This window comes from Arvicola amphibius, chromosome 3 (assembly GCF_903992535.2).
Source record: "Arvicola amphibius chromosome 3, mArvAmp1.2, whole genome shotgun sequence".
In the NCBI taxonomy this organism is placed as follows: Eukaryota; Metazoa; Chordata; class Mammalia; order Rodentia; family Cricetidae; genus Arvicola; species Arvicola amphibius.
Genome location: NC_052049.1, coordinates 47,671,751 through 47,697,503, shown reverse-complemented (window position 1 = coordinate 47,697,503; position 25,753 = coordinate 47,671,751). Strand labels below are relative to the sequence as shown.

The 25,753-nt window shown below is 44.7% G+C and overlaps 1 protein-coding gene across 1 annotated transcript in view; it reads right to left on the bottom strand.

Annotated features, from left to right (window-relative positions):
* Positions 1-7,033: 7,033 nt before the first annotated feature.
* The window catches only part of Mccc2 (methylcrotonyl-CoA carboxylase subunit 2), a 69,221-nt gene continuing 50,501 nt past the window's right edge, over positions 7,034-25,753 (bottom strand). Inside the window, exons 9-17 of the mRNA XM_038323534.1 lie at positions 24,160-24,259; positions 23,962-24,057; positions 20,392-20,464; positions 17,282-17,358; positions 16,162-16,228; positions 12,781-12,937; positions 12,310-12,424; positions 10,655-10,740; positions 7,034-7,461 (exon numbers count right to left, since the gene is read on the bottom strand). Coding sequence (XP_038179462.1) covers positions 7,344-7,461; positions 10,655-10,740; positions 12,310-12,424; positions 12,781-12,937; positions 16,162-16,228; positions 17,282-17,358; positions 20,392-20,464; positions 23,962-24,057; positions 24,160-24,259 — 889 coding nt within the window. The 3' untranslated portion in view covers positions 7,034-7,343. The remainder of the gene's footprint in view (positions 7,462-10,654; positions 10,741-12,309; positions 12,425-12,780; positions 12,938-16,161; positions 16,229-17,281; positions 17,359-20,391; positions 20,465-23,961; positions 24,058-24,159; positions 24,260-25,753) is intronic.

Sequence of the window (25,753 nt, the reverse complement as noted above, 5' to 3'; positions counted from 1 at the left end):
ACCAATAGCTCCAAAATAAAAACAGAAGTCTCCCAAATGGTTCCCAACAGCTACACAATGAAAGCAACATATCCTTTCTGAAGGAATTGTGGGTAACCTTTTTACTCTTCATTTAAGACCTTCCCTGTGGCCTTAAAGCTCTTCGGAGATCACTAAAGTTTACCTGAGAATTCACTTGGCCCTACCCTCTGTCTCTTAACTATCTTTAAATTATTTCCAAGAGGAGAATCTTTAAAGCCTCATTTCCAATTAAAGGTAACTAAATCCTTGTCCAGTGCTATCCTTCAGTGACAGATAGGACAGCAAACCAAGTTGCCTTGGTGACAAGCTGAGCACTCTATTGGTCCTCACTGGTGATGGCTGAGCCTCCTCTTGTGAATGCTTCCTGTGCTGAAGACCAACACCCATAGTCTACTGCTGTCTGCATCATTAAAAAAACAAAACAAGAAGCAAAAAAATAGTTCTAGTAGTTTCTTTTTGAAAAGCTTAATGCAGATGCCAGGGAGCTGGGCATGGTATGTGCCCACAGCCCGCAATCCCAGCACTTAGGAATGGAAGGCAGGTCCATCAAGAGTTTGATGCCAGGCTTGGGATGGGGCAGGTATGAAGACAGAAAACTTTTCATCAAGTTTAGAAACAAGATTCACTGGAATCTTTGACTTACAAGACATCCTACCATTTTGAGTTTGTTGTTAAAGAAACCTGAGGCTGGCAAATTCTGTGAGTAGCACTGGGGTAATGGAAGGTGTCTCGGGCCCGTATAGTCATAGTAGCCAGAGCAGTTCTAGGGAGTTCAAGAGCAAACCTGGGGGCCACTGGAACAATTCCAGACCAGTCTTTCACTTTTGTCTTTAGTGTAGGTCAAGGTGCTGGGAACAGTCCACCTGACGAAGACTCGGTAAGTGGGAGTGAGAGGCCAGGACACAGTCACCAAGACAGCACAGAACAAGAGGAAGGTGTTACCCAAAGGATGAGGACACACTCACCAAAAGATAGAGGATACCGAGCAAGTGAACACTTCAGAAGTCACTAGCTACATGCTGAGAAAGAGCAGGTACCGTTCCATACTTGTCCTTAGCCCTTAAAGCCTGGCACAAAGTCTGCCTTGATAAAAGTTTGCTCGCTAGAACAAAATAAACTCGTGTGTTTTCCACCATGAGTCCACCAAACCCTCCGGTAAATCTGTGTTTGACATTACAAAGCCCCGCCAGGTCCCCAACTCAGCCCACTCAACCCAAAGCCACTGGTTAGGAGAGAGAAGGGGGAATCTGAGGGATGGAGACGTGAGTGTCTAGAAGGAAGGGAAATAACTTCTTGGCTGGCTCATTCTGGCCCTCTCCTGCCTTCTTCTGGTGCCCACAACCTGTCAGCAGCAGCACAAGACCAACGTGGATTTCTCAGCTGTGTTCTTTTCCCGACCACGACTGCCCTGCACTCACGCTGAGTCTTCTTAACTTGTTGGTAGGACACAGTCATTCAGACACAACTGTTAACCAATGAAAGCAAACATAACCTCACACCAAACAATTTGATTCTATTGGGAGTAAGTTTCTGGTTGTCATTATACCAGTACAATAAAAATATGATACAATAAAAATACACTTCCAGAACAAAATTGAGCAACATATCCTATAAGTCTGGGCACTTCTAGGGATTTATTACAGAAAACAATCATGTGTATGAGCAGAGACTTAAACAGCTGTTCATTGTAGCATCACCATAGTAGAAACTCAGAAATACTTCAAGTCTAACAGTAGGGAATCGAATACATCCAATAGCATCTGTTGGGTCGAAATTGCAACAGAAGAATTAGCTCCTTGTAAACACATCAGAATAGTTACAACACACCAGGGGAAGGCACAGGTCACAGAGTAAAAGGAAAGGCATCATTTTTGCAAAACAAATTCTTGCAGGTAGAATAAAAGCATGCAAAAAATAATAATAGCAGCAATTACTTCTGGGAAAGTGGACTATGGAGATTTTTTTTCCACTCTATTTACTTTTGTCTTCCCAAGTTTTTGACATTGGTAGATTTTAAATTATAAACAACTTCAGAAAAAGTTATTTTTTTTTTGTTTTGTGTATGTTTGACTGTTTGCCAAGTGTATGAAGGTGCCCTCAGACGCCACAAGAGGGCATCAGATGCCCTGGGGCTAGAAACACAGGTGGTTGTGAGCCAATCAATTGGGTCCTCTAGAAGAGCAAGGAGTGTTCTTAAATACTTTTCTTTCTAGACCCTAGACCTGATTATTTCTAATAATCATATAGCTATGGGAATGTAGTTGACAGATCTGTGATTTAAAAGTGTTGACTACTTTTCGTACAGACACCTCTTGCTATTTAGGTCAGAGCACCCCAAAATGACACCTGCTTTTCTTCTGAGCTCCCTTTTCACTGAATGCTCCCCCCTGAGATTTCCTTCTCCAGCTGACTTGTAGGAGGCAGACGTGGCATTACTTTCTCTCAAGCAACTTCACTCTGAGATCATCACCCCCTAAGCTCTTGCTCTCCCTCAGAGATACTCCCTTCTCTCCCTTAAAATAAGTGTGAACCTGTGATTCAGGTCATCTCTATGACAGAGAAACCTCAGAAACTAGACCACTGACCACTGAGTCTGAAAACCTAACATCAGCTCGGCCCCTTGGTAACCCTTCCCTGGGTCTGTCTCTAGCATGGGAATACTTTTTTTTTTTTTTAAATTCCCAGTCTCCTGAAATCTACATTTGAAATTACAAAGCAGATCTCCTGAATACTGGCTTGTGAGAAGTATGCAAAGCTAACTGGAAGCCACGGTACTTGACCCGCGAGGACGAGCTGCAGAGTGACCGACCGTATATCCCACAGTCTCAAGATCATGTTCCCAGTGAGATCAGTAGGGACACTCTCCAAGTGTACCGGGTGGATGATGAATCACATCTCTGCCTTTGACACGAGGCTGGCATACGGAATGCACATTTACCTAAAGGGAAAACTAGAGAAAAACACTGTGTCCTCCGTGTTCTGCTCTAGATCCCTAAAATAAAGATGAGTTAACTGCATTTTGTGGGAAAAAGACTTTTGTAAGAGCAATGCAAACCCACATGTCATCATTACATAGTACGTGGACTTTATTTGTAACGCTTTTAGAGAGCTGCTATAAAGAACACCAGGCTATGATTAGTTTGCTGTATTTAGACATATTCTAATTAGAAAACATATTTCTTGGAAACTGGGCAGGGGGAAGGTAATCTTGAGTCCGTCTATTCTCTAGGAACTGAGAGGCAGATTTGGAGACTAATTAACTCTGTATTTCATGTTTCACACAACTCATACCCTTACCAAAATTTATAAGTCACAATGAAAAAATAAAATACATATTTTGATAAAAATTATACCCATTATAGTTTGAGTGTGTGGCATGTCACACACATGGAGGTCAGAGGACATCCTGAGGTATTCTTGGATGTCATCTTCCACCTTGTTTGGGACAAGGTCTTTGTTGTTCAGTCCCACTCATGCCAGACTGGCTGGTCCAGGAGCTTCTGTGGGTTCCATCTCTCATCTATCCAGCAATAGGAACACCAGAATTGCAGACGCACATGGCTGTGTCAGGCTCTATGTGGGGAACAAACTCAGGTCCTCACAGTTGGATGGCCATCTCCCCAGTTAGAGAGGATATCATTTAGATGTGGGTTTAGTGATGCCTCAAAGGCAAACACACCCCTGAACACTCAGAAAACTCCGCTATTGACAGCTCTTACAAGGGACCATGCACAGCCATGACAGGAAATCCATTTTGCTTTCTGATCTGGATGCAAATTCACTTGCCTTATTAGCTAATTTGAAAAGGCTTAATACAGTTTACCCATCATCCTGGAGTCTCAGATTCTGAAAGGCAGAAATGTATGGAAGGCTGGAGGGCACGGTCATTTCTGCCAGCTGGATGTAGGTCTCTGGAGCACACATCTCTTCCCAAGATGAAAGTGGATGCTCCCTTGTTGAGAGAGATGCAGATTGCATAGGAAACCAGACAATCAGCAACTCCCAACAGCAGTCAGCAGAAGCAGTCACCTGGGAGAGATGACCCATGACCCTAGGAATGGCTCGTGCTAAATTCCAAGGCAACCTTCCAACTGAGGACACCAGACACAGAATCTTCTTGATGCTGTCCCCTCAAGAATTTAAGGGACAGTGATAAAAACAGATCTGTGCTCCTACTTCTGAAAACTGTGTTCCCAGGCCAGTTAGATGGCTCAGTATATAAAAGCATAAACCACACAACTGACACCCCGAGTTGGATCCCCAGATTCCATGACGGAAGGAGAGAACCAACTCCAAAAGAGTTGTCTTCTGCCCTCCCATGTCTACCAGCATGCACCCACCAGCACCACACACATCATACACAAACATACATATGTGCGCATACACTTTTTCTTTGTTGTTTTTTTGAGACAGGGGTTCTCTGTGTAGCTTTGGTGCCTGTATGGGAACTTGCTCTGTAGACCAGCTGGTCTCGAACTCACAAAGATCTGCCTTCCTCTGCCTCCCAAGTCCTGGAATTAAAGGCTTGTGCCACCTACACATTTTTAATTTTAATGTGTTCTGAAAATGCAAGCTATTTCAGAATTATGATCTTCTATTTCTATGCCTCCCTCCCCCAAATTAATTTTACTTCCTGAACTTTCCTTCTGAAATTCTATCAGGAACATACTTGATAATTGCAATTGGTCACATGACTTGAAAACTATGTGGCCTGATGACATCATTACAGGAAGGATTTATTTTCCCCTATTCATTCAACAAATACTGAGTACTTTCAAGTGCCAGGCATTGGAGTCACAGGTAAATGGGATCCTTGTTCTCATGGAGTTTACATTCTAACAGATGGACAAAAAAGAATATTTATTGTTGGCTGATTAATTTGTGGGAAAGGAACTATGTTATATTGATGTGGGATGACTCTCTGTATGCTCTGAATATGTTTTATTACCAATGGTTAGGAAAGAAGCTGATTTGGCCAATAATCAGACAGAATAGAGCCAGGTAGGGAATCCAAACAGAGATACAGGGAGAAAAAGGGCAGAGATGCCAATGACCTCTGGAGAAGCAAGACGTGAAGTAATAAGCCACGAGAATTGTGGTAAAAATATAAAATAATAAAAATGAGTTAATTTAAGTTGTAAGAGCTAAATAATAACAAGCCTGAGCTAATAGGTCAAACAGTTTATAATTACTATTAAGCCTCAGAGTGGTTATTCAGGAATTGGCGGGCAGGAGAGAAACTTCCAGTTATGTTATATTCCATAAGTGCATACAATACAATGCCAGTCTAGCCTGAGAAAATAACAGACATCAGGAAGAATCAACAGTTTATGCTAAATGGTTAAATGCTGAAAAAATAAGCATAGAATGATAGAGTCAGATGGAGCCTTGTAAACCACAGGTGGGAAGGACTGAGTAGACTCAAAGAACCTGATGTCTGAAATTGGGGTAGCCATTCCCCTATGAGGAGATTGAAAGATGAGGTTAGAATGTGATGAGCAGGATCATGGGTAGCCCTGGAGTACAGGCTCCTCCTCAGCCACTGCAGAGTCTTCACAAGGGAGCAGCATGGCTACACGGCCTGGTGAGGATGGCCATTCCCACTCCACAGCAGACAGGCTGGACAAAGGACCAGCTGCGGCAGGACCAATTCTAAGGCCAATGGCGGTGCAAGGCAGAAACGATTGGGCTGGTCCAAGAGCCAGTGAAGGAAGCAAAACTCAGGACTTAACGATGAGTACGTGGCCCCCCCTTGATACCCAGTAAAAAAAAAAAAAAAAAAAAAAACCTTAAAAAATAAGATGAGCTGGAAGCTGAGGGGAAAGGGAAATGGGAGCTACTGTTTACTCAATACAGGCAGTTGGTTGGAGACGACGAGGTCCTACAGATGGATGATGGGAATGGTTGCACAGTAAAGGCATTTAATGCCACTGAACTATTCACCGAAAAGTAGCCAAAGTTATACACTTTATCTTACCATAATAAAAAAAATACTTGTCCTATTTGTATAGTTTAGCATAAGAATGAAAATCAAGATAAAGTGAGGGAGAATGGATCTCAAGGGGAAACACCTTACAGAGGGCGCTAATGAGGTTGGTAGAAAACTCAGGGTCACACCATCAAAGCTAAGGACAGCATTTCAGAGGGCAGTGTTCAAGCAACAAGGATGTTACTGAGTCCCATCATCTGGTGATGGCAGAAAAAAGAACCCGCTGCAGTGTGTGGGCAATATGGAGGTCAGGTGACCTTGGGGAAGGCTGTGGCAGTAGAGCCTGGAAATGACAGCGGGGAGAATGGAATGGGAAAGCAGCCCGGGGTGCATGCAGTGGCAAGTTTGACTCCTACAGGAGATGGGATGATGGCTTCTTCAAAGCGAGTGTGCTGAAGGCTGAGGAGATGGCTCAGTAGACACTGTGTTTGCCACGCAAGAACAGGAACCCAATTTTACCTCTAGAACCCACAAAGCCAGGTGTGGTGGGGCACACTTGCAGTGGCAGGGAGCAGAGGCAGGAGGAATCCAGGGGTTCCCTGGCAAGCCATCCTCTCTGAAGCAGTTAACTCCAGACTCAGTGAGAACATGTCTCAAAGAACGAGGTACACGGGGCTGGAGAGATGGCTCAATGGTTAAGAGTATTTGCTGCTCATCATCCCAGGACCTGAGTTCCGTCCCCAGCATCCACACTAAGAGGTTCAGAGCTCCCTGTGACTGCAGCTCCAGGACAACCCATGCTGTTGTCCTCCTACCCCAAAACACACACTTAGAACATATACACATAAATAAAAATAAAATACATCTTAAAAACAGTATGGATAGCTCCCGAGAAACAATGCCACAATGTCTAAAGTTGGTCTTTGATGGCTACATGTACACACAAGCACAAACACACACGCACACACATACACACAAACACACATGTGCACATACACACAAGGGTGCTGAAATATCAAATGTAATTAATAGAACAATCACTTCAGGGGTAATACAATTTTATATTAATCATCTCAACAACCCTTGAATAGATAAGAGTTTTATTTTCATATCTGTGGTACTCAAGGATAATTGCAAATTACTCTCTTCATTTCATGGGTGATAAAAATGAGCCATGGAAAATATCTTCAAGGAAAATCTTAAAAAAAAGTCAAAGCTCATCAAGCAGATATTCTCATTGATTTTTACAATTAAAAAGTGCAACATACTGTTAAGAAAAGCAGTCCTGTGACAGTTGCATGTCCAGTAAATCCCAAGTTTTAAGGCTTCGTTACATATGTTAATTTCTGCACGTGTGGCATGTGTACATGTAGCAACACGTTCTGTATCCGGGCTACATTCTGAAGATGCCGAAGTCAGTCTTCTGGATGGGCGCATTGAGGGCTGCACTGATGCTAAGTCCCAGAACCAGCCTGGTGTCCACAGGATCAATAATCCCATCATCCCACAGCCTGTGGAAGAGGAGAACAGTCACTATGAATCAGTCATCAAGCTGCCATCCCTCCTTGTCATGCTCAGAATCACTGAGAGAGAGAGAGAGAGAGAGAGAGAGAGAGAGAGAGAGAGAGAGAGAGAGAGAGAGAGAGAGAGAGAGAGAGAGAACACGCGGGCGCTCTTTATTAGCGTCTGTGTACTGGAGTCGCCAACCGGAAGTCAAGTTTAACAAAGAAAGACAGCGCTCCCATCCACTAATGCCAGGCAGAGCTTCAGGCTTTTCTTTATTAGACTTCCTGTTCCTTTGTTTCTCACAGAAATGTAGCCATCACGTTGATCTGCTTTTGTCTTTAACGTGGAGAGTCCCATAAACACAACCCAATGACCTTACAGCAAAAAGCACATTACCCAAAACTCTTAGCAACTTGAAAATCACTGCATAAAGCCTAGCTACATTTTATTAATAAAATAAGTAATTTAAAATGCCATTCTTCAGTTTTGTGTTACAATAGAAAAAAGTTAAAAAACCCTTAAACTGCTTTAAAGAAAAACCTTTGAGTAGAGACTTTAGTTTGTTCTCATTGGCATTCTCAAATGTATAAAGAAAAACGAATGAGAAATAATACTTTTCTGACTTTTTTTTAGTTGTTTGTTAGGATTTTTTTTAAAGATAGGTCTCACTCTATAGCCCAGGTTTGCCTGGAACTTGTGGTGATCCTCCTGCCTCAGCCTTCTGTAGATGTGAGCCCCTGGCCAAATGAGGAATGCTGCCCTGTGGGGGTTATTAGTGAATGGCAGTTTCCCCTTCTCTCCACAGACGTCTCTAGCATCTGGATGTCACAGCGATTATTAAACACAGGCAGCCAGGAACTGCATCTCTGCTCATAAAACAATCATCACAGGGACCCTGTGTATCAATGGCCAACGGACAGAAGGCTGTTTTGGGGACTGTGAACAGGTAGGTGGACTGGTTATCCCTTGGGAGCCCGAGAGCAACAGAATCCTCCAAGTAACGAGGGAAGGGCTTGTGAGTGACCGCCACTAAGGACAGCCCAAGGAAGAGGTTCACTCAAAGCCCTGGGAAAGTTGGACTGCAACCCTTGAGCGATGTCCTGTGTGCCGTAAAGGGAGCACCAGGGCTGGCACTGAGCAATGAAGCACCCCAAAAAAACAGGCAATGAAACAGAGGCTCTAATAATAGGAGATAATCCAGACAGCTGGCTTCTACCATGTTCAAGTCTAAGGAAGTCAGGGAACGCTGTTAATCTGGGATTGACCAAACACAAGAACATTCCAAGCCAGCTTGGAAATCACCTTTAGGAGAAGGCTGCTGTCTCCAGGCCAACAGCTGTTTCAACAGCACTATTAAGCACCTGTAAATTAATAGACAAACCCTCCCGACTTTCTAAATTTATTCCCAAAGATATATCTATTCAGCCATGCTCACTGATGCCTTGAATGTAACCCATTAACAAATATTAATGTTAGCATGACAATAATAAAGGGTGCAATCTTTCCCAAAAGATGACTCATTTTAGGCATCAAAAAACAAGTTCGTGGCTCATATAAAAGTCTCTAGCTTTCAAGTTCAACCGGCCCTGAGCATTTCAGCAAACCTTCCTGGGAAGCTCTGCGAGTGAGCGTATATCTATGTGCTTTGGATCTATTTTAGATCTCTTACATGGCTCCCTGGAGCTCCTCTGCTTCTACTGGCTGCTACCACTGAATGTCTGTTTGCACTAAGGCAAAGTGAGGTGGATCTTTGTTGCTCAAACCAAAGATTATGAAGTACTTTGTTGCTAAGTAAATGAACCAATGACCTTCACAATATCTGCCTGTGTGTGTGTGTGGGGGGGGGGGAACACATACGTACAAATAGCGTGAAGACAAATAATAGCGTGAAGACAAATAGGCTTTTTGAAAATTTACAAATATACTGAGGGCGTAGCTCAGATGGTAGAGTGCTGATCTACCATGCTAGAGGCCCTGGGTTCGACCCCAGCCCCAGCACTGCAGAAACTGTGCTGGGGACACCTGAGCGACACCTGTCATCCCAATATTCCAGAGGTGAGAGCAGGGAGGGGATCAGGAGTTCAAGATCATCCCGACACTTAGCCAGTTCTTACTCAGCCAGTCTGGGTGGTAATGAAATCCTGTTGCCAAACAACAAAAAATCTCAAATGTTACTATTCAAACTCGAACTGATTAACAATACACTTTAGTCTTTGTACTCTACTGCCAAGAGCAATGCTGGCCACGGGGATGAATTCCAATGACTGAAATGGATTCTAAGCTTCTTATTTTCTTCCTCCCTTCTCTCCAGTCTGCCCTTACCAGTAAAGGGCATGATTCAAGGCATAACCTAATTTTAGTAGACACTGGTATTTATTCTTTTCTCCTTCTGCCCAAGGGAAGAAAGAAGACACAGCTTAGATTAGTCTTCATAACGCTGAACATTACAGTTATTGGAAAAACCATCTGCAAGCACATACCAGCAGTCTCCAGCTGGGACAGACGGCGAGAATTTATTACCTCATTATGATTATGCCGCGCAGAAAACAAACAGTCAACAGCCGCCGCAATGGTGTCTGAGGTAATTACTTGGCCCTGACATGTGGACCCCGGCTGTGACTAATCACCTTGTGAGCATGCAAGCACACTTGTTAACCAGTGCCAATTGGTGATCAGTCAGTCTCCTGCTTAAAGCAAGGGGGAGGCCAAACCACCAGGAGGACCACACAGAAATCTATGTGCTTAAGCAGAGATTTGGAGCAGCTCCGGAATATGTAAGGATTAGGACCCTTAGTCTCAGCTCCTTACATGGTCCACCTCTGGCTAGAGGGCCACACCACTCTGTGGATACCCTAACTGGGGTGGGCTGTGAGGGAAATGGTGGGGGAGCTACAGCGCAAGGAAGCCTGGGGGGGGCAGCAGTTTAGCATGAATGAATGATAGTATAAGAGTAACCCGTTTGTCCAGGCAATAGTTTTGTTAAACAAGGTCTTTTTATGCAGTACAGGCAGACTTCAAACTTCAATACTCTGCCAGAGATGCCCAAACGGCAGGATATCTGGTTTGCACCATCACGCCTAGCCAGACACTACATTAATGCCCTGTGAAGGTCACCATCCCAAGAGCTCAGGTCTCTGTGAAGCTGCTGCCCCGGATGCCAGGATTCCCCTCGGGGGCAGAGAGAAAGCTTGCACCCACCTTGCACTGGAATAGTAAGGGTTTCCTTCCTCTTCAAACCTCTTGATGATAGGCTCTTTCAAAGCTGCCTCCTCAGCGCTGGAGAACTGAAAGAAAAGAGACAGGAAGTCAGCGTTCCTGGGACTGACTCCTCTGGATAAAGACACGCTCTGTGAACCATTAGGGTGCAACTAACATTTGCACAGAGATAGACTGCAAATGATGCTTTAACATGCATGATCTTGCCTGGGACAAGGTTTAACCGTCATCAAAGACAGCACACTGAGGCCAGACAACACAAAGCTAAAACCAAGATGTCACACGTCACCGTGTTCCTCCAGGGTACAATGGTGGATGTGAGTCATATTGTAGAATTAAAACACTTTAACAATCTCAACCTAAAAAAGAAGGGCCGGTGTGGTGGTGCATGCCTTTAAGTCTAGCACACTTCGGAGGCAGAGGCAGGTGGATCTCTGTCATCTACAGAGCAAGTTCCAGAACAGACAGGGCAACACAGAGAAACCAACAAGATGAAGAAGACCAGGCATAGTGGAGCACACCTTTAACCCTAGATCTTTATAGGAGAATTATAAGAGGATACATTTTTCAACTTTGAAATATTCTTGGGTTAGGCATGTAGGGTGGTACACCACTTGCCTAGCATTTGGTTTCAACTCCCGGTACCAAAATAAATAGGTAAATAAACAGCTATACTTAAACAACTTACTTCACGCAAACCTCACCCTTTCTCACACACACACACACACTTAAGTGCAGAGGTGAATAGCCACTGGACGGAGACCCTCTGACACTGCATTTGCATATATGGAAATGAATGATTTAAATATCTATACATTAAATAAACCAAAGACTGGTTACTTAGCAAGGGACTGTTTTGTTTGCTCAAGTTCAAACATTCCTTCAAAACATCAGGCAGACTTACTCTACGACCTACAGTAGCAACAGCAGCAGCCACTCTGGCCTCCTCCACCTAGGCACACGCACAAAGCAAAGCTACCACTTAGCTGTAGCTGGCACTACAGTAAATTTAAGACACCAACTTAAGTCCACAGAGCTCCTGCTGCCAGGTCGAGACAAAGAGGCAGGCTGGGGAGAGAGTTCAGTAGGTAAAAGCCCTTGCTGCAAAAACCACAAGGACCTGAATGTAATCTCTAGAGTCCATTAACAGCTAGACATGCAGCACAAACTGCAATCCCAGTACTTCTATGGGGAGATGAGAGGGGAGACAGGAGGCTCCCTGAAAGCTCACAAGAGGGCTAGCCTCGTGTACACAGCAGAAAAACAACAAAAGAGACCCTGTCTCAAACAAGGTGAAAGGTGAGGACAATACCAAAGGTTATCCTGACCTCCCATGCACTGACATTCTCATATATGAATGTGTGCATTTACACACACACACACACACACACACACACACAACGACAAGGAGGGGTGAGAGACACGAGTGGCTTTGCACCATCCCAGCTCTGCAGACCCCATCACTGACCACATGATCCCTGCTGGCAGGGGCTGCAGGTACAGGTTGGTGGTCCCGTGCTTGCCCGGCATGCTTAGGACCAGGGAGAGGAGCCTCAACACCCTCCCCGAGGGCCCACAGGTAGCCTAGGTGCTCTCCTGGTGACAGCCAAACCCACAGGAGGAAGGGAGTCACCCACCTGCTTTCCCTCCCGTGCTTTCTGGTCTCTTGCCACTGTGGCTAGCACGGTGGCTGCCTGCTCTCCGCCCATCACTGAGATACGTGCATTTGGCCACATGTAGAGAAATCTTGGGCTGGGGGAAAAGAAAGGAATCATCATGCTTGTCCATGTTTGTCCAGTGCAGTCAGGCATGGTGGCAAAGGCCTGTAAGCCGAGCACACTCCAGATTAAAGGCTGAGTGTGCCGAATGTCATTTCAGACCCCAGGTCTGGAATATACTAATTGTTTACTTTTGTTTTGTTTGCATACAGGGTCTTCTGTAGCCCAAGCAGGTGTCGAATTTGCTATATAGCAAGGCTGGCCTTGAACTCTTGAACCCCCTACCTCCACCCGCTAAGAGCTAGGATTACAGGCGTGTGCCACCACCGCCTGGCTTTAACACGTGAAACACATCTCTTTCTCTCAAAGAACGCTGTGGTGCCCACCCACCTATATGCTCTGCCACACATGCCGTAGTTTCCAGCCCCATAGGATCCCCCAATAATGACAGTTATCTTGGGCACTTTGGCACAGGCTACAGCAGCCACCATCTTGGCACCATCTTTGGCAATCCCTTCAGCTTCATAGTCTCTACCAACCATGAATCCTAGGAGAGAGAACAAAAACACAGCCTTGAGCAATGGATGCGCATGCAGGAATCAATTCCTGATCAAGTCTTGCTTGGCTTAAACTAACTACACTATGACACTTCTGATACTAACAAAATAGTCACGTGAGAAGTTCATACCCCAACGTGTGCTTGAAAGGGTGGAAATAAAAATTCCTCCCCTCACTTCTCAGATGTCCTTAAGAAACTTTGTTCCAATACACACAGATCTTCAAGCAACAGACAGAAGCAATCCGTCATCGGGAAAGCATCTCAAAGCTGAGGCTTGACGGGAGAGACTGTGACATAGCCACAGGAAAGGTCCCGCCCGGCCAGCCAGCCTGGAAGGTTTCCATATCCACTGACCTGGTTTAAAATAAAGACTGCTCCTTTGGCAGTACTGCTTAAAGCTTTGATGAAATGAAGATTAATGTTTCATGGGGATGCCAAGTCCCCGCCAGGGGCTCAACAGCAAAATTTTAAAAATGGTTTTCCTTGGTAATTACAGAATTCTTCTGTTTCCTCAAGCCCCAGCTCAGAGGAAAGCGCTTTACAGCTGTAGCATGCATTCCACGACAGGGGCCATCCTTCTCTCTGAGAACCATGAAGTCAGGTTTCAGTGTCTTTCTTCCTCCCAGCTGAGGCTCTGGGGGAGCAGTTCTTTCCCCTACATATGTAGACTTCCTTGTCTGACTGACTCTGTCATTGGTGGGTGCATCCCCAGCATCGTGTCATCAAATTCAGTACAGCATCCCGAGGGAGGGACCACAGCAGGATGCGCTGGGACACTGGGGAGACCACAGTGGGATCGCTGGGACACTGGGGAGACCACAGCGGGATGCGCTGGGACGGGGGAGGGGGAGCACAGCAGGATGTGCTGGGACATGGGGTGGGAGGGACCACAGCAGGATGCGCTGGGACACTGGGGAGACCACAGCGGGATCGCTGGGACACTGGGGGGACCACAGCGGGATGCACTGGGACACTGGGGGGACCACAGCGGGATCGCTGGGACACTGGAACCACCACAGCAGGCCCCTTGCCTTTGCTGAGGTCTGTCACTCCAGCCACTCTTTGGAGCAGCTCAGAACATTCTATCACAGGTGCCCCCAAGAATCAGCTCTCTTCAAGCCCTCACCTTACCAACTCTGCAGACAATCTGCCTCCAGAAGAAGAAAAAGAGCCACTTCATCTGGTTTTCTCAAATCTTCTTCCTACCATGTAACATGCACACACAGGCATGCACATACTCGTACATGCATGTACTCGTACATGCACATACACGCAAACCAAACAAACACACAAACACAAAAAACCCTGTATAGTCATGCTTTCTATCTCCTTATGTTCTTAACTCTGTAGAAAACAAAACAAAACAGTAGAATTCTTCCCTGAGAGCCCTTCCCACTCTTGGGAGTTCTTAGTTTCCTTTTTTTTTTTTTAAAAAAAAATATGTTTACATAACAAAAACAGGAGGAGGACTGGAAGGAAAAAAAAGAGCAGCTTGAAGGCTATGCTGAGCCTTCTCTTCTCTATTCAGTCTGACCAAACTTACACTTCCATCCCTAGCTACGATGCCTCTCTCAGGCCCCAGATTCATTCAGGGGCACAGCATCCATCCATCCATCCATCCATCCATCCATCCATCCGCACGCCAGCATCTCACAGGTCCCTTAAATGCAATGCCGCAACACAAAACTCAGCTTTTGCTCCAAAAACAGCACAAGCAAAGCAAAACAAAACGAAAATGGGAAAATTTTCTAAGCAAATGTTTAACTTCCTGGTGATGAGTCACTGTTGGAAATGAGGTCCCTAAAAGCAGTGAACTTCAGAGACGTTTCTGTCCATTCTTAGCAGGTCACCATGCAGGGAACTCTGAGGCCACCATCTGAAACTAATTCCTGTTGAAGTTCATCAAGGGCTGGGGGTGAGGTCAGGACAGGGAGGGCACTTGTCTAGCATGCGTAAGGCCCTGGGTTTTATCCCCAACACTGGAAAACAAAACAACAACAACAACACACACACACACACACACACACCATCTAACCTACCTTGAACTTGAGCATAACACGGAATGAATTTTGCACCATTACAACAAAAGGACCTGCTCAAAGTTGAGTGGCCTGGATTGGTATACATGGTGACTACTAATTAAAAGGCTTTCTGTTGCTGGGTGTGGTGGTGCATGTCTTTTATCCTAGAACCCAGAAGGTAGAGGAGCCAGGGGAACATCTGTGAGCTCGAGGCTCATCTGGGCTAGTTACTCTGTTCAAGGCCAGCCTAGGCTACACAGTAAAACCCAGTCTAAAAAAAAACAAAAACAAAAAAAACAAAAAAAAAAACCTCTCTTTGTCCCAAAGAAAGACAGTTCCTTAGTAGCCAGTGTATCTGAGATGCGTGTCTACATTAACAGTATGCAACACACAAAATGACAGAGCACAGAAGCTCTAAACCCTACAGCAAGAGGCCCCCGAAATCAACCCACTCCAGCTTACGATCATCTGCAGAACGGAACGTTCGGAGGCACAGAGGAGCTCACTCTGGACACAGGTGACGCCACTCTTGAAAAAAATGCAAACCTCCAGGCTTCAACGCAAAGAAACATTTTCAAAAGACATCTCTTCAAGACTGGGGAGATGGTTCAGCCAATAAAGGGCTTTCCATGAGGCCCAAGGACGGGTTTCCATCCCTGTCGCTCTCAGAGACTGCCCGGTGGCATGGGGTATTCCCTGTGCTGGGAAGACAGGATAGGAGGATCCAACGAGATGGCCGGTCAGCCAGTCTAGAGACCCTATCTCAAAAAACAAGGTGGGCAGCTCCTAAGGGACAATAATTGAAGCTGACCACTGCCCTCTAATGTGTACGTGCACACACAAAACCCAAAGAATAGATAACTGATTGATGTTATTTCAGACAGAATTAACTGTATGGCGAAAGGTAAAGAGATGCCCATAGCATGTGCTTGGAATCACTAGGATACTGAGACAGTGTGTCAGATAAGACAGGGGACACCCCGCTGCTCCCTGGTTGAGAGGTGGACGGGAGTCAAGAGAAGCCATTTGAAAGTTTGTGATACACAAGATTCGGAAACTGCTTCACTCAGAGCCCATAAGATGATCCCAGACGACTCCGTATTCGTGACTACTCTCTACATTAACACATGAGCCCCAGTGGACAGTGCAGTTCTGGACCAAATGTATATAAGCAACAGAACTTCTCCTCACCGGTGATGTTCTGCAGGAACAGCAGGGGGATATTTCTCTGGCAGCACAGCTGGACAAAGTGAGCGCCCTGTAAACACAACATAATAAAACACCCTTTCTTTAAAACAAATGAACTCCTACCAGGTATCCTACCACGCCAGTCGGAGGCACTACATATCTGCGCATGTGTGTGCGTGTGTGTGTTCTTTAAGCTGGTATTTCAGGAATATCTGATATCTTTTAAAACACCAAAAGACCTCTTAAAGGTCCTTCGTAATGTGGATTTGGGTACTTTTTTGAGCAGGGTCTCTCCACACAGCTCAGGCTGGCCTTGAACTACCTATTCCCTTACCTCGGCCTCCCACATGTAGGACTACAGAGGTAAACTACATGCTTGGCTAATTTCTATTTTCTTTTGAGTTTGTTTTCATTTTATCATTGAGTTGAGGAAACCATATAAATAGCAGAATATAAAAATTAGTTTTATTGCTAAAGCATTTCTTTAAAGACAAATTCATCCCCGATTAACCTAAGAACTTGCAAGCCTGTTCGTCTATCCATAAGGGGAACTGCTTTGTTTACTGAAAAGGGAACATAAACCTTTTTTGTTGCTGTTACAATGCCCAGTGCATGAGTTACATTTCCACAAGCTTAGGCGAATCTGAGACAATCAATGTGAAGCCAAACCCTAAACTCAGAGCACTAGGGAGTTCCCCATTCAATGCCACAACTGCAGTGACAATGACCTGCACATTCCCAAAAATAAAAATAAAGTTAAAGGATGGCCCAACAGGCCACATCTCACAGGATATCAGTATCTCTCCAGCATGGAGGGCCTGTAGAATGAGATGCTCTCAGGGCAAGAATTCCCTGCCTTCTTAGCGTACTTCCCTGCAAGCAATTATAATCTCAACCCCTCCTGGGGTTGCTACACCCGGCTCCTCACACCACGTTGACGTAAGCTACCATAGAAACCGTGTCCAGCGCTAGCACTCGTGAACAAGCACACACAGGTATTCTGCTTGCTAAGAAATCCGGGTAACTCGATAAAGCTCTCATAAAGGACATTTTCATTTATTATGTGATTCTCAAAATTAACTATGTTAAAGCATAACATCTTCCTGCATTTAACAGCACTTGCCTTTTTTGCAGATTCAGAAAACAAAACTCCATTGTTTCCAATGATGCCTACGGGGTATCCAAATATCCGTGCAAATCCTCGAGAGAAAACACACACACAAAAGTTATGCTTTTCAGGGGGCTTTCTGTTTTCAACAGTGGCATATGACACACTCTTTAATTTGAGATCAACGCGGGAATGTGAATAGGAGTCGCCCATAGTATAAAACAACACGTCACAGTTCTTTATTCTGAAGCTTTCTTTTTCATTTATGCTTCTTGAAAACCCTTGCTCTAGGTAGGGTTATCTATGTTTGCTTAGTTTGATTAAATAACTCATTTAAAATATGCATATGACACACATGTGAGTGCCCCAATGTACCAGAGACCAGGGTGTTCTGAAATATTTCTTTTTAACTATTTATTTAAATATTTAAATTTAAATTAAATAAAATTAAATATTTTAATGTTTATTTAAAGTTTGATTCTTTAAAATGAATATTTTGATCTTTTCTTCTTTGTCCCTGGGTCCCATCTCTCTATCACCAACAACACTTCCATTAGGATACCAACACCCCCCCCTACCCACACACACACATACACCATATGCATGCACATATGGGGAAGGGAGAAAACATAGCCTGTCATTTTGTGAGGCAGGTGCTTAAGATGATTCAGAAAAAGCTAATTATTTTGCAAACCAGACAAACTTGATTAGAGACAAATTCTTTCCCCTTTCCAGCAAGCCTAAGTCCAGCTGGAAACAGGTGTCAAGTGCTCAGAGCCCAGGAACTTTACTGGCTATACCTGGATGGGGATCAAAGGCATCTTCTGACAAAGCCCTCCGCCTGTGACAGCCTCTAAGCTCCAGAACACAGCTAGGCTACCCACCACAAAGCAGGAACTCCAAGCATCCTCCCTCCCTCCCTCCCCCCCCCCTCTCTCTCACACACACACACACACACACACACACGATCGATAGATAGATAGATAGATAGATAGATAGATAGATAGATAGATAGATAGAGTAGATAGGTAGACAGACAGAGAGACAGACAGACAGACAGACAGACAGACAGACAGACAGATAATATCCGCATATGGATTGGGTCAGAATGCTGAATTTTGAACGAAAGGCTCTTGTTCTTTTCTCTAGCCTTGCCTGGATTTTTTTTTTTAATTGCCATGTTTTGTTTTGTTTTTATTGTGATAGAACATACTTTGATGGCCACATAGTAGGATTCTCTGTGTTTTTCAGGCTTAAAGGCCCAGCCGGAGGCCTATGTACAATAAATGTCCTGAGTGTATTGACCCTCGAGAAGCATCGGAAGAGGGATAAACTTCCAAATGGTTTGTGTAGCGATCCACCCTGAGTCCTGCCCTGCTGACAGAGGGATGGAAATCTAGTACCTGACGCAATCCCTGCACAGATACACCGGCTAAGTAGGGCACACACTCCCACTTGTGCCAGCCTCTCCATGGAGGAAGGGCCTTTACTACTGACCCAAACCAAAAAGCAAGATGTCACAGAAACCTTCTGGGCCTCCACGTGAGTATGGAGGCTGGAGGAAACCTTAAAGAGCTTGCAGAGACACCCAAGCATCTTGACATCTGGTCTCCACTCTCCTCCTTCAATCCTACTCAACTTTCCCTCCCGTAACCCCAACCTCACTTGAATTCCAGTACAATGGAGCAGAGGTGGGGAGCTGGCTGTGTCACTGATGTAGGGGTACAAGAGGGTCAGTCTTTTAGCAAGTACCAGGCAAACACATTAAAGGAGATGTCAGGGACAACCCATCCATCTTAGAGGAGGAAGAGAAGCCCTGGCTTCTTTCAGGACTACATCCTGCACCACTGGCGGACAAATCCCGTCTATATATCAAACAAAAAGCTCTTAATCACTTAAACACCTAAAGAGAAAAGCATAAATTCCCCTTCCGTGTGAACCATTCTCTCACTCATAAATTGAGCTAGGAGAAATTGCCAAGATTTAGGCCTAAGCCTCCAAGTACAGCTGCAGTTTAGATTTTTGTAGCTTCTCTTCCTGTTCTGATAGTTTTATTCAGAGTGACTATTGCATTTTCAGGCTTTTTACAGTCAATAAAATTCACAGAAAATTGTTCTGCCATTTTCCACTGGAAGGTTACTCCGAGTCTAGCACCTGTTTGGAACAGTTTCCTTCAAAGGCTGACCTTCAAAGGGTCAACACCTTAGACTGAAGAACTAACTGATCTTCCTGACAGGGCACACAGCCCTGCATTCTCAATCTAGTGTTTGACTGCATCCCTTAAGGGAGAGCTGGAGAGATGGCTCTGAGGTTAAGAACGTTTACTGTGCCGGGCAGTGGTGGCGCACGCCTTTAATCCCAGCACTTGGGAGGCAGAGGCAGGCGGATCTCTGTGAGTTCGAGACCAGCCTGGTCTACAAGAGCTAGTTCCAGGACAGGCTCCAAAGCTACAGAGAAACCCTGTCTCGAAAAACCAAAAAAAAAAAAAAAAAAAAAGAACGCTTACTGCTCTTGCAGAGGACATGGGTTCAATTCCAATTCCAAGCACCCACATCAGGTGGCTCACAATTTCCTAGAACTCCAGTTCCAGGGTAACCGATGCCCTGTGCCTCCACGGTCACCAGGCACGTACGTGGCATACATAAACATATGTAGGCAAACGTTCATACCATTAAAAAATAAATAAAACTTAGAAAACAAAAATTATTATTAGAAAAACTGAACTCACTCTACAGCCTTCTGTGAAACTACACATTCCAAAAAGCCCCAGATGCACCAGCGTAAACCAGCAGGGAGACGAGGCTGAATACGTGGGAACAATTGCTACTCAGAGAACAAAAGCATGACAAAGGCTCTCTGTTCCTGCTGCTGCAAGGCCACAAAGTCACAGAGCACAGAGTCCACGCAACAGCATCTGGCCACCGTCATTTTAAGCTCTCTGGATGCAGGAAACCATTCAGGTACAAACCCTCGGTCTGAAGCGGCGTCTGCTGGCCGCTGACTCACACGTGTGTGCCTTTCTGGATAACAAAGCTCATGCCAGGTGCACGGAGCCCTGAGACGAGTGACGACTTACTCGGAAGCAACAGAAAACGTTCGTGGTTTTCACCTCTTCGCTTTTGTACCTGTAACTAGTGTGTCTCCATATAAGGCCTTGAACTCATTGAATCTGCTTCCATCCACAATTCTAGCAATGACCTAAGAAGAAAAGTAACAAGGCTACTGAGAAATCACATCATGAGAGTATTTCTGCGTTGAAGTTATTTAAGTACTAGTGAATACTGAATGCACCCCTGCTTATTTCTTTTTTCCCTCTTTTTTAAAATTACTTTATAAATAATACCAATCAAAATTCCCACTTCCTCCCCTCCTCCCACTTACCTTCAGCTCCCCCACACACCCTGCCCCCACCCCCTCCAGTCCTAAGAGAAGGCAAGGCACCCTGCCCTGTGGGAGGTCCAAGGCCCTTCTCCTACTACATCCAGGCTTAGGAAGGTATGCATCCAAAGAGGAGAATAGGATCCCAAAAAGCCATAGAGACAAATCCCAGTGCCATTATCATTGGCTTCTCAGTCAGCCCCCATTTTCAGCCACATTCAGAGAGTCCAATTGAAGTTATTTATAAGGAAGGCAATTCACAGTGATGTCACTTTCAATCCCATGCCACAAGAAAACCTCCTGAATTTCCCTTGACATGCATGGTTAGTGCCCCAAGTCACCCCGCACTGTGATACAGAATAAACTCCACAGTGAGACTGCACACACGAGAAATGCAGAGAACCTGGAGGCTGGCAGCTAGGTCGAGAGCTCCAGGGGCCGCTTCAGTGCCATGGCAGGGGTTCAAAGGGTCTGTGAAAACCCGGAGTGCAGCTAAGGACTTGGAGCGCAGAATATTGGTTGGCTCCACATGTGACCTGACATTCCAGGGTAAGTTACTTATTTAAAAAAAGAAAAAAACTCCCATCTACTCAATGCCACCAAGTAGATGAAGAAGGGGTCTGACAGCTGGGAGAGAGATGAACTGGTAGGAAAGGGACCTGTGAAGACAAACAGGGGCTCTGACTCCAGCTCTACCACAAGGAAACTAATCACAAAACCTGGGGATGCAGCTCAGGGGCGCGGTGCTTGATGAGCATGCTCAAAGGCCTGGGTTCCACCCCCAGCACTGCTCCCTCCTCCAAACAGTCTATAACATCCCCTAAGCCGGCTCGTGACCCCACCCTCCGGAGAGGATAACTTTTAAAGTCATAACTAAAGTACACCGTCTGATTAAAAAAATAACTTATGACTATTAAGCCTCAATAGACACTTATTGGTTCTTAATACGAGTCAGTTAAAGGACAAGTTACATATATTGTTCATCTGAAAGGAGCAGAAATTTCTAGAGAGTTTATCCTTGAGTCTCCGCCACACAAGTCTTTCAGTAGAGCTATGCTCAGCACGCTTGAGGCCCTGACTTCAATCCTAGCACCAAAATAGAAGACTCTTAGACACAAAGCCTACTCCACGCTTCCCCAGAACCCAAGTGAGAGGGTGTGTATCATCCCCTAACACTCAAGCTTCCTTCGCCGAAAAATGAGGGGCTCATCCCAGCATGTCTCTTTCTGTAGACAGCAAAAGCTTACTTTAAATTACTTGTTAGTTATTTTCCTAAATACGGGAGCAAAACAACTTTTGGTGCTGCAGATCTCTTCAAGCGAACCTTCTGACAAGCAATCAACACATCACAGCCTTTCTTCTGGGTCACAGTATAAAACCACCTCTGACTGGCTTTATAATTAATACCACTCTTATCCATAAAGTACATTAATTACCTTCAAGAACTTAAGAACTCAAACATCAGGAACAGACAATTAATAGGACAATATTCTCAATTCTAGCAAGAGAAACCAATACTCAGAAAGGTCAGGTCCCCACCACATCTGACTGAGAGAATAAGACCCAAAGCCTAGCTTTTGCAGCTCAGCATCCGGCATCACTGCAATCCATGGGTTATCGAGGCCTCTCTGTGAGGCTTATTTACTATAGGAAAAATGGAAACAAACAAAATGACCAGCAAGAAGCAGCAAAATCTAGAAGATTTCATTAAAACGCAATAAAAAGCATACGAGGCAGGGGTTGGTGTCTGCTGTTCACTTCCGCACCTCTGAGGTGTTCGGAATATGTACATAGGAAATGCTAAGTGAAGAAGTGGCTATTCTAAAAAAAAATGGTTCTCAGCCATCTCGGCAGATTGTGAGTGCCATGCTTTTCTTTGTCTGCATTTAACTGAAAGCCGGGCTTTTAAGTTAATTCTAACGTCTGTAGCTGAGTCATGTTGCCAAAGTGAAGAACCAGTGGAATTTCTCTAGAATCCAAGATTTAACAGTAGTAACAAACTATTGCTTAACTATCTGTAGACATCTCTACAGCACAACACACTCAGCAATTCACGCAAAAGGAAAAGAAAAACAGTCTGCCTACCATGTTGCCAGACACCACTGTGAGAACGGGGAGTTAGCCATAGAGAAATGGTTACTGGAGAGATTTTTTTAAGGATAAGGAATAATATATGTAATTTACACCAGAAAAAGTAGAATTTCAAAAGGATTATATACACAGGGAAAATTAAACATATGTGTACACATACATACACCAAAAATACATTATATAGACTATAGATAAATGTATATAGCTATGCCTCATCCATGAGGACATGTTCTATGTCCCATACCTAAATCCATAGATGCTGAAGTCCCTTGTACTGAATGCCTTACCATTTGCATATAACTTAGGTACATATTCCTGTAAACTCTGAGTCATCTCTAGATTACTTATACAAAGTAACAGAAGACAAATGCTTCACATGAACAGCCATTGTACTATGCTGTTAGGGAATAATGACAAGAAGAAAAACATCTGTACGTGAGCACCGCAGACAAAATACCCCTTTCAAAGGTTTCTGAGTTGTGGTTGGTGTATACAGAACCCCCAGATATAAAGATCTAACTATATAAACAGATCAAGGCAAATATCAAAATATTAGCTGTTCTTTCAGAATGATAGAACAAGCAATTCTATTTTATTTTCACCCCATAACCAATACTAAATAGTCTTATAGTCAAGGAAAAAGTACTTTAAGATATTAAACCTCTGGCATAGAATCTCATTAAGATGATTACTTAATTTAAAATTTATTCTGCCAGCTATGGAGACCTGAAGAAAATCAAAGCCTACACACTCTAAGCAAACACTGAAAACTGTCACTCTGGATTACAGAAGGCTGTGTCACAACCTGTTACCATAGCAACGTCTCCAACTATAATCGTCTACTCTGCTAATGTCATACTGATCTAAAAAGGCATGTTTTTCTCTTCCAACAACTTACTGACATTTTGTCTATTTTGCAAAATAAGAACACTGAGGAAAAACAGTTGGAAATGGTGCGGTTGCCCTCAACCATTCTCACGGCCCACAGTACCATCAAGTCCCATCCGTGAGCAAACCTAGCATCCTTGCGGCACAGTGAGAACTCCCCAGTCACACAGAGTCCTTCCTCACTTGTATTTACTGCAGACCAGAGGCCAGGTACTGCACCAAGACAGGGCTCCTGGATGATACAGCTCCTTACTGAGAACCACACTTGTCTCTCTGCAAGAACACAAACCCTAAGGGTGGCTGCTGGATTCAAGGCTTGGATCTCATTCCCCACATACCTCCCGGACATCAAAGCTTCTCTTAAGGTTCGCACCGACTATCCCGTACAGTTCATCGGCTGGGAACAAAGGCTCCTCAGAAGGCTCGACAGTAACCTACAGGCAGGACAAATAGACTCTGTTTAAAGATAGGATTCGGGGGCACAGGCTGGAGCTCTCCACAGGGAAAGGAAAGACAGAAGAAGATTTCCTACTCACGTCCAGTTTCTTCTGATAATTGAGACTCCTCACAACCTTCCTTGTTAAGTGGAGGGCATGGTGGTCATCCAGAGCGTAGTGGTCAGTGACACCAGACTTCCTGCAGGGTGAAGCACACACTAGTGAGCAAAGGCTGGAAACGGAAGTAACTAAATACCCTAAGTCCCAAATACCCCAATATAAGAATGATTAGGCACCTCAACTGCTTAAACACCTGAATTAACGCCATCTTACTTGATTTTCATAGTGTCCCTGGCAAAAGAGCATCAACCTTGTCCTACAAAGAGGAAAGTCAGAGGTGCAGAGACTAAGTGCCCTGCCCTAGGACCAGCAATAGCTGCACAGGAAGCTCACGCCTTGGACTTCTCACTCTGGTCTTCTGCAAGACTCCAGGGCTTGTTCACAGGACTACTAAGGCCCAGTCTGTGTCCCTTGAACAGAATTAAATGTGATGCCCAACCACAGCTAGCTTGTTTTCACAGAGTAGTTATGCGACACAGTGGGAGCCCGCTGAGCCTTTGGCGCAGGTGCCCAAAGTGGTCTCTCCTCTCTGAGACTGAGTCACTGACCACTAGGCTTTGGAGGACCACCATGGCCTCCACTTAACAAGGAAGGCTGTGAGGAGTCTCAATTATCTCTCTCTGAGACTTCCTTTAAGTCAGACACACGAGTCGGCTCCCTCTTCCAGTAAATAAAAAGGCTTGAATACACTAAGTGTAGGTGGGGGCTTCCCAAAAGACAGTCACAGGCTGAAGAGATGGTTCAGTGCATAAAAGCACTTGTCATGCAAGCATGAGGACCTGAGTTCAAATCTCCAGCATGCACATAAAATCAGGGCATACAGTACAAACATCTGTATTCCCAATGCTAAGACACTCAGGGGGCAGAGACAGGAGAACCCCTGGAAGCATATACTGGCCAGCCTGGCAGATAAAGAGAAAAACAAAGGGACCCGTAAACACGTCAGAAGGCAAGGATCAACACTCAAAGTTGTTCTCTTGGCTCTACATATGCATCATGCACACATGACCGCATTCACACATGCATGTGGGAAAATACGCATTCAAAGGAGGGATAGAGACTTGTTAATAAAACACATTTAAAAATAGGTCAAGTCAAGCTGGGTGTGGTGGCACACGCCTTAATGGCAGCACTCCAATGGCAGACGCAGGCGGATCTCTGAGTCTGAGGTCAACCTGTTCTACTCAGCGAGTTCCGGGACAAGCCAGGGCTACATAATGGAGAGACCCTGTCTCAAAAAAACCAAAAGCCAAAAACAGTAAAGACAGACAAAAATATATAATAGGAAAAAGCCCACAGAATTTTGGTTCATTTTATGCGTAAACCACTACAAGTTGTTTTGATGTCTTGTCTAGAGAATCCGTCCCATTTTCGGGAGTCATTCTGGTGTCCTAAATAAGAACAGAGACAACGCTTACTCCTCCAGAGCACACACAGCAGCCTTCAGCTCCTACACATATTTTACAACCCAAATTTGTTCACAATGCTTCACACATAATGGCAGCCGTAGCTACTGACTTCTAGCTGTACTGTGATTCGGTAGAAATGGAAGCAGCAGGAAGATTCTAATTTA